At 29.1% G+C, this 12,992-nt stretch overlaps 1 protein-coding gene across 1 annotated transcript in view; it reads left to right on the top strand.

Moving 5' to 3' along the window:
• The first annotated feature begins 2,747 nt into the window (after positions 1-2,747).
• Positions 2,748-12,992, top strand: part of LOC129969329 (alkaline phosphatase, tissue-nonspecific isozyme-like) — a 475,680-nt gene continuing 465,435 nt past the window's right edge. The window contains exon 1 of the mRNA XM_056083860.1: positions 2,748-2,892. Coding sequence (XP_055939835.1) covers positions 2,802-2,892 — 91 coding nt within the window. The 5' untranslated portion in view covers positions 2,748-2,801. The remainder of the gene's footprint in view (positions 2,893-12,992) is intronic.

Genomic DNA, 12,992 nt, shown 5'->3' with positions numbered 1-12,992 from the left:
GCTGTTTTGTATTTATCAAGTTATTATCTTTAAAAAAAACTATTTTTACTGTAAATACTGTTATCAGAATTCTCGTCAACTAATATTATTTGTTCAAAACAAGTATATAACTTTCAGGGAATAAATTTGTTGTGCATTTTAGCATAACGGTAAATTGTATGTTTATCTGAAATTGTTTATCTGAAAAAAAAACCTTTATGGAATTAGATGCGCTGTGTTTGAACTTTTTTTTAAATAACTTAATTTTAGCGATGGCTCTAAATTTGGACTCCATGCTTCATCCAAAAATTATTTTATAACCAGCCTTCAAGTAAATGCGGTTGCTGAAAATTCATTAAAAATCTGATTATCAAAAGCAACCATGATTTTTAAATAAATATTTTACGAGAAAGATTCAGAAAGTTAATTTCGATTGGTATCTTCGGAAACTCATATGAAATACTTGTATATATAATTTATACTGTGAACTAAAGCAGTGAATTACATTTTGAGAAATTTACTTACCATAATTCTTTGCTCCTAAACTCCTTCATCAAAAATTTTGAAGAAGTTGTTATTATGTCAAATCAAGACATCTTAATGATAACTTTGCTAACTCAAACTGCTATTTCACAAACATTAAGAGATGATAGTCACTCGGTGATAAATCTGGGTTATAAGGATACTATGGAAAACAACCCAAAGGGACTGCCTCAGAATTCTTTCGTGGGCCCTGAGAAGTGCGAGATCTAATATCATTAGCCAATACCATATTCTAGTTGATTCTTATAATTTGATCATGATGGTTTGGTGGCAATGCTTCGGTTTCGAAAGAGAATTCTACAAAAGTTTCCTCTTACATGCTTTACACCTTCTGGATGCAAATGTCTTACTACTGGTTTGTGGATGTTTGAAGAAAAAGGAGATAAACAAAAACTAACAACTCCTACCCAACCTGAAGGCATGTGAAGAATGTGAATGATGTGGTTGCCGAGACAGTATTGGAGGGAACTATGTTTGTGTCTTAAATGACTGTCCACGATACAACTCTTCTCATAGTAGGCCTATTTCGGCATCAATAAGGGGTGGTTAGCCCCACACTGTTAATATACCCACAGAGTGGCGGGAACAAGCCACTATACTAGAAGCTATTCATCCCCATATCTGAGGTGGACAGAAAGAGGGATTATCTAAGATGTCAACCTCATCGTATTGCCATGATTCAAACATCCCAGGATCACCTTGAAAGAAACATTGATAAGCTTGAAAATGGGTCAATATAATTAATCTAAATTTTATATCATATTTATTAAAAGACATTTTTGTTTGAAATAATAGTCCCCTGTGTCCTGCTTGCGTCGTCTTTTGGTGCCCCAGGTTAGAAGCCGTCTTGCTTCTATCAAGCTTAGTTTTTCTCTTCCTCCCTTAACACAAGACTTGGAGGATAGGACATCCTAACGCTAGTGTGATATGGGAAGTGGACCTTAAACCCGCGTGCCGTCCTTGTCTTCTGACTATAAAGTTTATTCAAAAATAAACTTTGTGTTGTTTCAATATTATTTACGTGTTCGTAATATTATTTCCACTAACCTGAATTTTCTGAAATAATAAAATTTTGTTACTATTGCTTAAGTGTTACATTAATGTAATATCATTTACGCTAACTTAAATGTTCTGAAATAATTAAATTTTGCTACTATTGCTTAAGTGTCAGATTATTGTAATATAAATTCCCCAGTGCTGAATTTAAATTGTATCCCAAATGTTTAAATATATTATATGGAGAGATAAAGCTTACACTCATGTGCCGTCCACGTTTTCTGACTATAAAAATATTCTGAAATAAACTTTGTAGCTGTTTCAAAATTATTTACGTGTTCGAGATATTATTTAAATTGGCTTAAATTTTCAGAAATAATTAAATTTTGGCGCTATTGTTTAAGCTTTATATTACTGTAATATCGTAATATCAATTCCCCTATACTGAATTTAATCTCTATTCCAAATGGTAAAATATATTATATGGGGTTGATGATGTATGTATTCCATAAACTTTATATGGTATATGTTTCCGTAGAGAGCCCTTCCTTTCCACCTTCTTTTTCTCCATTTTTCCAGTCATTCTCCTAAAAAAAAGGAAAATTCGTAAATATTTCAAGGGCTAAAAAAACTATGTTTGGTTTCCTTAACAATCTACATTTACTCCTTAACAATTCACTTTGATAAAAAAAATCCCGGACAAAAAGTTTTACGGCACGCATAACTCTACCGAGTATCCCTTTCGAGACAAATAGAATTCCCAAAGATCCCCTTACCAATTGCCTCCAAGGAATAAAAAGACTATTTTCACTCTATTCGGCAGGATCTCGGTAGTGGTCTTTTATACTTCCAATAAAAAAGAAGAGGAACATCACACAAAAAAGAGGAAGGAAAAAAAGAAGAGGATGGTCAAGCGAACTGACTGTAAAAGCGCCTGACCCCCTTTTCTGAAGAGAAAAATGCACCTCAATATCACACAAGAAATCGAACCTGACACAATCCGTTGTCCAATAAAATCCACTCGTTCCACCTAGCTCAAATATCATCCATATATCTTCCTCTCTCTCGCCACCGTTACAAACTTTTGAAGGATCGATTGTGTATCAAGAGGAGTCCGGCAGCTTCCCAATAGATGGCGCTGTTGGTTACCTGGCACATTAGAAAGCCGGACAAGAGGGCCGGACGGTCTCAGAATCGAAACAGATTCACTAGCTGCCTGTAGTGTTCGGGGCAATGCTACCAGCACAGTTCGCTCGGTGAGATCGGTTGGAAGTTCCGAGGCGATGTTTTCCTTTTCTTTCAGAAACACGTGGTGGTGGTGCGCTACGGCGGTGATTTGTATCTCACTCGTTTTCGACAGCTCCGCAGCTCAAGGTGAGATTTTTTTCATCGTCTGAAAACAACACAGGATATCGTTTCCGAATGATATGACCGTTTTTCCACCAGTTAAAAAAATATGGAAAAACAGAAATAGTGAAACCAATCTAACTCCGCTACTTTGCAATATTATCTTCAAATCATATGAATCATAAAACTTATTGGCTAATTTCTTAAATACATAACATTTCTTTGCTATTATTACTCTCTCATAAAATGGGGAAAAACGATTTTTTTAACAGTGTTTAGGGTTATATTTTGAGAATTTTTTTAGATGCGCCATCGCCAATACATATTTAAAAATATTTGAAAACAAATTTATAAAACAGAATTCTTCGACTGTTTTTTTTCAAACTAAAAAAAGGAGAATTTTTTATTTCGCTCAAAACCTGCGGAATGACTTCATAATGAATTATGTTATATGAATTGAAAAAAAAACAATAAACTAATTTTATTTTACTTAATGCTAAATAGTTCTATTGGGTAACAATTAACAAGGCTCCTTTCGACGGTCAGGAAACAATTACCTAAGAATCAGAATAACTCATCGTTCCTTTTTTTTTATCCGCAAAAGTATTTTGGTATTTTTTTGGTATTAGCAATATGGTCGCTTTAATTCAAGAGTGAGAAAATAGAAAAAATGATGCCATACAAATGAATGGAAGTACAGAAATATATTGGAATATTTCTTCAATTCAAGCAAATGATTCTGGGTCTTATAACCACTTCTTCAGTTACTGCATCATCTTTCTTAAAAACATGAAGAGAGATAGGAAATTTTATCTTGTTGAAAATGCTCATTAAGGTATGATTGAGAAAACAAAGGAATTTAAACACAGATCTGTTCTGGCATCGAAATTACGGCACAAGTTGATTCGTAGATCTGCGTCTAATTCAGATTGATTACAGTCGGGTATTGAGAACAATCAACGAAACTTTCAAACGAGTTATTGCCAATATATATTAAACTCCCATGCTGCCCTAAAACGGATTTTAAATATAACGAAACTAAAAAATAAGCAAATAATTGCATTTAGAAACTTCCTTTATGAAAACAAAAGGTCAATTTTTCGTTTAAAAAAATGGGAGTCTTTTGCTATCATTTCTGATAATAAAAGTAGGGGGGAGAGTTGTGCTTAATTATTATACTTTTTATATCTTATTCAAAAAAGTTTAGAGATTTATATGTATTTCAAGTCCACTGCCCTAAATCTATTAGATTTTATTAGGAATTTCACCTCAGGTATTCATTTTTGCTATTATTAGAAAAATGTTAAACTTAAAAAGTTTTTTATGCAATTTGTTTTATTGGCATGGAAATATTTTATACTCATTTGATTTTTTTTCTTCTTATTTTAACCTCTATGTTATTCTGTGAAATATCGCAGGATGTTTCTTAATTTAAATACATAATAAAATTAGATTTTCCAATTTTAAAAAAGCATTGATTTTAAGTATTGACAATATCAACGAATTATATTCAGTAAAACGTGATTTTTTCTAAAATTATTCGAAGCAATCTATATTTCAGAATAATTTCTATTGAAATAATTTCCATTTTTCTTGTAATAGAAAAGGAGAAAAAGTAGGCTGTTACATCATATCAACAAATAAATTCTATAAAACCAAATGAATCACATTTCCCTGGATAAAAGAAAGTGCAACTGAATCTATGTTATTCAGATTCAATTAGGTGAAATTTTCTTTTATTGACTGAATGAATAATGCAATATAACGGTTTTTGATATTGAACGAAAAACGATATGTCACTAGAAAGAATTATTCATTTGAAGATTTGAAATCAGATTCGATCTGTTTCGAAAATCGTTTGTTAATAAGTTTTTGAAAACTTTTTTCTCAACATTATTTTGAAATTTCATTTTAAAATGCTGTTTAGAAAATGATGTAAATTATTACACTCTTGAAATTTGTATTAAGATTTGTCATTTTGGCAGTTTTCTTTTATTTGTAAAAGCTTTACCACATAAAAGCAAAAATATATTGCTTACTATTTTTTCCTTAAATATTATTTCGTATGTATTTTTTATTGCATTTCATGCTACGCATAATATTTTGAATGCAAATAAGATTATAAGATCCAGTCTTTTGAATGAATTGGTTTATTAAAAATTTTTTGGCTGTCAATTGATTAATAGTTTAATATCTAATATTCGCTACAAGTGTTCTAAGTTACAAACACTTTGTTGTTGTATAAATCAGAAAAATTTTATTCCGTCTCTATATGGCATATTTGGATTCAATCCAATGTTAAGATTTTACGACACATTTGGAAATTTATAAATATCTACAGTTGAAAACATTTAGAAACCATTCTTTATATTATTTTTAGGAATGAAAACCATTCTCAAAAAGTAATTGCAATTGAATATTTATTTTGTACTAAATGTGTATATAAAATTAAATATTGTATTTTAGTTTAGAGAAAAATATGCACAATTTACATGTTCATTGCCTGCTAAGAATTGAACTGAAAATCTTCGAAGTAGCATTTTTATTTCTATTGCGATATATTCAAGCGAATACTATTGCATAAATCCCAAAATATAGAATATGATAATTTTTTGAAGTTTTTCTGCTAAATTTCAATAACAAAATTAAATTTTGAAGGATATTTTATTGAATTTTTTAAAATATAGAGCATTTACAATGTATTTAAAACTATTACAATTTCCAAATATGAAAATATTTCGAAAAATTGAATTATTTATAATTATAATTCCATGCATAATGTATTTATGTGGTTTAAAAATGAATTCTGACATTTTCAATTCCAATTTCTTTTAAAATGGAACAATAATACTGTATTCTGTTGTAAGTAGAAAAGCGTAACGTTCTTTTACCGAGAATGTGCAGAAGAATTATATTTAAAATTGATGAAATATGTTTCTTTTTATTTATTGAAGGAATTCAAATGAAATAAAAACATGATATGATTTCATATTTTTCTGGTCATATTTAATCGGATTACATTTCTTACTCAATATCTGCTAAAGACTTTTTTACGCAAGTATTTAAATTCAAATGATGAAAATATTATTTGAAAAAACAAATGAATATTAACATTTTCATAATTATTATTATGATTCTTTATTAATAACCAAAATATAGTTTTTATTATATTTTGTTAATATTTAATTTTAACGGAGAATATAGGCTAATTAACAATACTTTTTACTATTTTATACTAATTAAAAGTAAAAGATTTTTTTTTCTCGTGATAAATTTGTGTACTGTTTGCTGATTCAGAATATAAAAATAATAAACATATTTAATGAGCTCAAATATAAATTCTTTGTACTTAATTAATTACATTTAATAAAAGAGTAAAATATTCTTTCCTTCATAAGAATAAGTTAGGACTTTATAAATAATAGAAAGCTTAATCGTATATAGCTAGACATATTGAAATTTTAATTGCCATTGCGTTTATAATAAGATTTGTAGTTAAACCTTCTGATAATATATAATTCGTGAAGTAAAAATAAGATTAAACTAACTAATCCCCCCAGTGTATGAACAAAACTTTTGGTATAGGCAAATTAAAAATTGTTTGATAGGTATATTCATGGTGAATAAATCCGGAATTTTGAAATCCCACTTTGTAAAAATATTTGATTAACAAAAATGAATAAAATAAGGTAAAATAATACAATATTAAATTTAATATTAGTTAATGGTACACGAAGTTTAGTTTAGTTATATTAAAACGTCCCGTTGTAAAGCAACACTTGGGTTATTTTGGGACGGACCTCGTAATTTTTAACCACGGTAAGATGACGAGGACAACACCTGAGCTAGCGCCTCCCTCTCCACACCAGCGGGAGGAGGATTGGCCCTGACGGATTTAGCGCACAACAGACCTCGTTACACGACGGTTCTTCGGTGGAATCGGGCCTCGGATCTGAAACCTTACGGCTCACAAGTCGAGACTTTACCACAAGGCCACCGCAGCCCTTCAACAATAGACGAAAAATGCAGAATATTATAAGCAATAATTTATCCCTTCAGTCTGCATCATACAAATACTTAAAAGAAATATACGCAGATGGATTTTAAGGTAGATAACAATTTTCAGGGAAAATTAAAGTGTATTAATTAAAAAAATTATGGTATACTCCTGTTTTTCTTTATAATTCCAAAATTTTCAATTCTAAATCAATTATCATATTTATTTATTTTTTATCACAGAAAATTTGTGCTGAAATTAATGTTTGAATAAGTGAACTAAAAATAATAAAATAAAAATTTTAGTTATGGCATTAATATATGACATAAAAAATAATTTTATGAAAAAAGCCATTTTATTTGAAGAAACCTTTGTTTATTGTGGGTAGAAAATATCTCTGCCTAAAAACAACCACTACAAGAGTTATGAAAATATTATTGCATTTTCATAGCTAAAAAGATGCTGATTTTAAAAAAAATATTTAGAAGGATTTCATTACAATTATATTTTCAATTCATTACATTTTTTTTTAAAATTACAATGTCTATTTCTTTCAAATATTGTTAATATTTTTACTACAAATGATATTTTTTCTAAGATGAAAGATTCATTTATATTTTCAAAATTCAACCACTGATAAAGGATTCAACGACTTATATAATAATTGAATGCGAATTTGGGGCTATCTATGTTAACAAAATTTAGCAATAGATATTTTATATATTCTTTCCCCATTTATTTATTCAATTCATAAAATAATTTAAAAAGTCTTAGCTAAATAACTACAATATTTTTCCAGGGTATTTTCGTTTCTATCTTACTTAAATCTGTTTTGAAACAATTCCCATGTTTATTCAGCATAATATCTGAATATTTCATTATATAAAAATTTAACATAATGAAATCATGAGATACCATTCAATGTTTAAAAAGTTAATATGAAATATTTTTATAAATGCGTAGATATTTGACTTTGTGTAATTGCAAAGAAAGTATTAAAAAAATATTCACTATCTTTTTCACTTTTGTTTTAAAAATAATTGTTTTAAAGGATTTTCTAAAGCATTAATCCCACCACTTTTATACGAATAGAAATCTAATATTTAGAGAAAAACAGTAAGCTACAATAAGTTTTTTTTTATCATTTGAGATTTTGAAAAAAAAGTCAAAATGGCCTTTTCTCAAAATATTAACATTATGAGATAACATTATTTGAAATTTCAAATTTAATCTACAAATAGAAATAAATTCAAATGGTTTTAACAACATTTGGTTTAATTCTTCAAACAAATGAAAAATACTAAAAAAAAAATTGTTTAACTCTTTTATATTCATAATTTTTATTTTGTTCGTTTAATACTTAGGCATTTTCTTCTCTTAACATTACTTTAAAAAATTTGCTTCTATTATGTCTTTCAAAATGATCGTGATGATGCACAATACAAATAATCTTTCGGGATTTATGTTAGTAAAATTTTAAAGAAAATATTGTTTTGTTTCATTCATTTATTTTTAGAGTATTTAAGTTTCTCTTGATTATGTAATAGAAATAATGTGTATAGCGATTCACATTTAATGTACTCGCAAGCACACATCCAGTAACCTGAAAAAAGAAAAATGTTTTTATAAAAAATGTGGAAAATATTTTTAACAATTTTTTTAGATATGTACGCAATTAAACTCATTATTCTTACAAAGTAAAATGTTCTTTGTTTTCTAGTGATATAAAAATGGCTTTAGAAAAATAATCAACTTTAAGGTTATTGAGAAAAAGCATTGATAATTGGACTGAGTTTTTTAAATTTTAAATCCAATCATACTTTTAAATATATTTTCTCAGAAAACGCTCTAAATCTAAGAAGTAACTAGGTGCCAAATATTTTCCCTCTATATTAAATTATATCCTTTGTAGAGTTGGATTTGAATGTTGCATTTCTCAATGTATGATATTTAGCAAAACAATAAATATTTTCGTTTTAAAATTTATTTTGTTAGTATATTTAGCAATGCGGTTTCGTGAATTTTAAATTATGTTTTCAAAAGTTTAATACATTTTGACACTAATATGTACTGTTATCTTTTATTTGTTTGAGTTACTCTCGGAACATACAAATATATTTCTTGTATCTCAGAAACGGTTATAGCGATTTGAATCAAATTTTACATTTAGATTAGGATTTGTTTAAGTTTATCTATATAGGCATCTTTTCTGAAAAAAAAAGCCATTTTACACACTCAACAAAACTTTTTTTTATAAATAACTATTAGAGTCTTTATATATCTGCTCTCATGCTGACAATGTCATATTGCACATCTCGGACCCGATTACACCATGGTAAAACTGAGTGTATGCTGAAAAATATAAGTAAAGATAGATAAACTATAATATAGCATATTGATTCTGATAACATGTTAAACTATGTTCATTCATGAATTTTTTATTTAAATTACCAGTTCATATGTAGGTAAGGTTGAGAATTATTCATATGTAATGAGTTTGATCATCCAGATATTCATATTTTATTTCACAACTAAATCGTTCTTTCATACCAACGCATAGAAATGTACAATATTTTTATTTTCAATTAATAAATAAATGATGATAATGATTATAAAAATATATCCAAACATAAAAAGGTGCTAGAGCACAAAATCTGAAATTTTATAATAATGCAACTGGAGAGGAAACATAAACGATTGAATTCGCCCAATTTTAAATGTTTCAGGGTGAGAAAAAGTACAAAAAATCGCAAAAATTGTTTAATGGCACGAGCAAACTGAATACACGCCTCTTAGTGTATTGTTAGATATTCACAAACTCTATGGACAGTTCAAACTTCTTTGGTATGCTGACTATTGTAGTTGCAATTCCCGAAATAAAGTACTCAGATTCAAAAAGAATTTTATTCAAGAAACTATTGTTGCAAGTAAAGCACGCATATTTACAATCATATTTTAAGCACTTATATTTGTTGACACTACAAATATGAGTGCTTAAAATACAAAAAAAATTAAAATCAATCCATTATCCTGAAACGGTAACATCCATTTAGCTTATCACCTCTCAACGAAATTGTGAAACATTCTCATCATAATAAAAGTTAAGGTATGATGACAGATCCTTTGAAAACTCTTTCAGCAATTTGTGAAAGATTTTTTTTCGATACAATACACTGCAATTTTGTTCATAAACCCGGTGCAGTATGAAATTCACCTCTACTAGATGGTACTGCAACACAATTTTTTAGAAATGAATTTCAGTGATTTCATATTAATATATTGCTTACCATCACACATACTTAATAACTGTGGATACTAAATATAAATTAAAGCTCAATCTAAAGAAAATTCGATAGTGCCAGTCTCCTAGGTGCCTACAAATGTCTTGTATGTGATGTGGATAGTTGGCTATAGACAATACGTTTATTTGCTGCTAAATATATGGTTTTATTATTCCAAATAGAGAAACCGCAAGGTTTTAGACAAAATGTTTATTTGCCGCTAAAGTTATGATATAATTATTCCAAATTGAGAAACCGCAAGGTTATAGATAATACGTTTATTTGCTGCTAAAGTTATACTATCATAATTCTTAAGTGAGGAGTTGCAGTAATGTATCTTATGTTACCACATAATTAAAGGCTAAATATATCATTATAAACTTTACACACTTATTGCACTATTCTTCGAATCTTCTAACTCGAAAGACACTTAATTCTTCGAATTGCTACACAATGATTTCAACTAACACCCATGAGATTATAGTTCCCTTGTATTCGTTGAATATGTCTCTATTCACAAACGATCCGTACATCTAGTGCTTTTCAGGTTTCCCTTCATTTGTAAATCTTTCCTCATGTAGACTGTAGTTGCAAAGAAACACTGCCAGCTCAAGGTAATGTACTTTTATCAGTACAAACAATAGGATGCCTGTGCTTTTTCCTTTCTCCAATTCATTTATATCTGATGATTTTCTTCTCAGAGATACCAGTTACTAAAGGAGATATCTGGTTTTCTTTCACATCTACTTAGTCCCACCGCCTTTTCGCATTTTATTTCTTGGTATATCTTTTTCTATTATTATTATTCACGTCGTATTTAATATTTCATATACATTCTAATGGCAGCTTAGCATTTCTAATACCACGTTTGTATTACATTTAAAAAGAATCTTTTTAGTTATTGCTCTCTAATATCTTTGTCATGAACGACTAAATAAGCATGTACTATAAAAAATATATTTTTATTTACAGCCTTATATATTTACAGAAAAAACTTTTGCTTATCTAGGCAAATATTTTTTTACAAAACTCGAATAACAGTTCGATCACCAAATAGTTAATCGATCAAATCGGAGAATAAGTCAGCAAAAAACCGCTAACATGGTGTTAAATCTAAAAGGCTACTTCAGTGCCGCTCCAGAAATCCATCTATCTTTATCGCGTGGATCCTAACGCAGAAACACAAATCATACGGAGCTTCTCAAAAATCAGTAACACATTTTCTTTCCTCTGAATTCTAATATGAACCATTTTCCCTTCTTCTCTGGAAGAAAACCCAATTTTTTTCTTCAGATAACCTCCTCTGCTTCCTCATAGGTGAACTTCAGTTCCCTATCACCTAATATATTCAGGAACGCTTCCTCAGTGGTCTCAACTCTATCGAGGGAGGGTCTCTTAAGGATCCATCTTTGTGGCCGACCGCCTCTTAAGCATATGTTAATTATAATCAATTCGCAGCTAATACCGGCTGAAGTGCATCTGGGTTTGACACTTCATGACAACGGTTGCTGGTGGTTGATTGTTTCTTGATGACTTGAAGAGTCTCCTCATGAGGGAAAAAAGTTCAGCATCTGGAAGGTTTGACGTTCATTTCCCTTGAAGACATGACGGATTTATTTGAAACGACAAGACGCACATGTGTGTTCCCATAAATGGATAGTAACAAATGACCAGACACAGCGACTCTCCCAGTGAAAGGGATTCGCATCTGGAGGTCCGTATGCACTTAACAATGTGTGGAAGCGGGTAACGTTACATCTGGTTTGGATGCTATTAACCATATGAAGGAAGAGGGAAAACGTTACAACTCCTTGCGTATGGCCATACAAAGGTCATGATTAAAATTTTTTCTAAATAACAAAATATATTATGAAAAAATGGCATTCGTAATCCAAAATTAAAGCGCAGCAATCCTGACAAAAAATGTTTATTCATGATATTAAAATAATTCGTCACTTCTTCGCAACTGCGAAAATGTGTTAAATTATCTTGAAATAAAATAAGGTACAGTTTCTTTTTTTCTCTTTTACTTCAGCAAGTTATCTATATTTCACAATGACTTTAACAACCGGGAAAGAAAGAGTGTGAATCAACTTTTTGTCCCATTTAAGTTTTTGCCTTCAACGTAATAAATTCTTCCCAAGAGTATCTTTCAATAAATGGCATGATGAAACGCAGTAATATCAGATATGAGGGTAATATATGGTGGTGGGTAGAATTGTAGTTTAGAGGATAAATCATGAAAATAGGTGATGATTTTCTCCAACGCAATATGTTATTTTTGAAATAATAAATATGTTTCCTTTAAAGGGAAATATCTAGAAAATTAGAATATCCAAATCTGCTGAACTGTTAACGTCTTAAAAAAAAAATATGCATCATGAATTGAAATCGAACAAGGATATACAATATATTAGGAATATTCTTGTAAAAAGCAGAAAGTAAATGCATTTTATAGATATTAAGTTAATCATTAAAAAACAGAGGGTTTTAATTTTGTACATTAACAACACAGTTAATTTGTAACAGTGAATTTAAATTTGTACATTTTTGTAATTATATTTTAATTTAAATGTGCTCTTAATTATGTAAAAACAATACCGAGCTCACAACATAAGTATTAAAACATTGTCGCAACACTCTTTAATATAAACACGTTTATTGAAATAATAAAAAATTGTCTCTACATATTCTTAATTAAGATGCATTAACATTAAAATAGCGCAATATAAAAAAAATTGCGAAAAAAGCAAACAGATATCGTTAAAAGCTAGTCAAATAAAATGAAAATTGTTTTCGCACAAAAAATTGTTAAATAATAATTGTTTTCGCGCAATAAAACATTACGA

The sequence above is a fragment of the Argiope bruennichi genome, chromosome 1 (genome assembly GCF_947563725.1).
Source record: "Argiope bruennichi chromosome 1, qqArgBrue1.1, whole genome shotgun sequence".
Classification (NCBI taxonomy): domain Eukaryota; kingdom Metazoa; phylum Arthropoda; class Arachnida; order Araneae; family Araneidae; genus Argiope; species Argiope bruennichi.
Note: the sequence above shows the minus strand (reverse complement) of the source record. Positions and strands in the feature narration are given on the sequence as shown.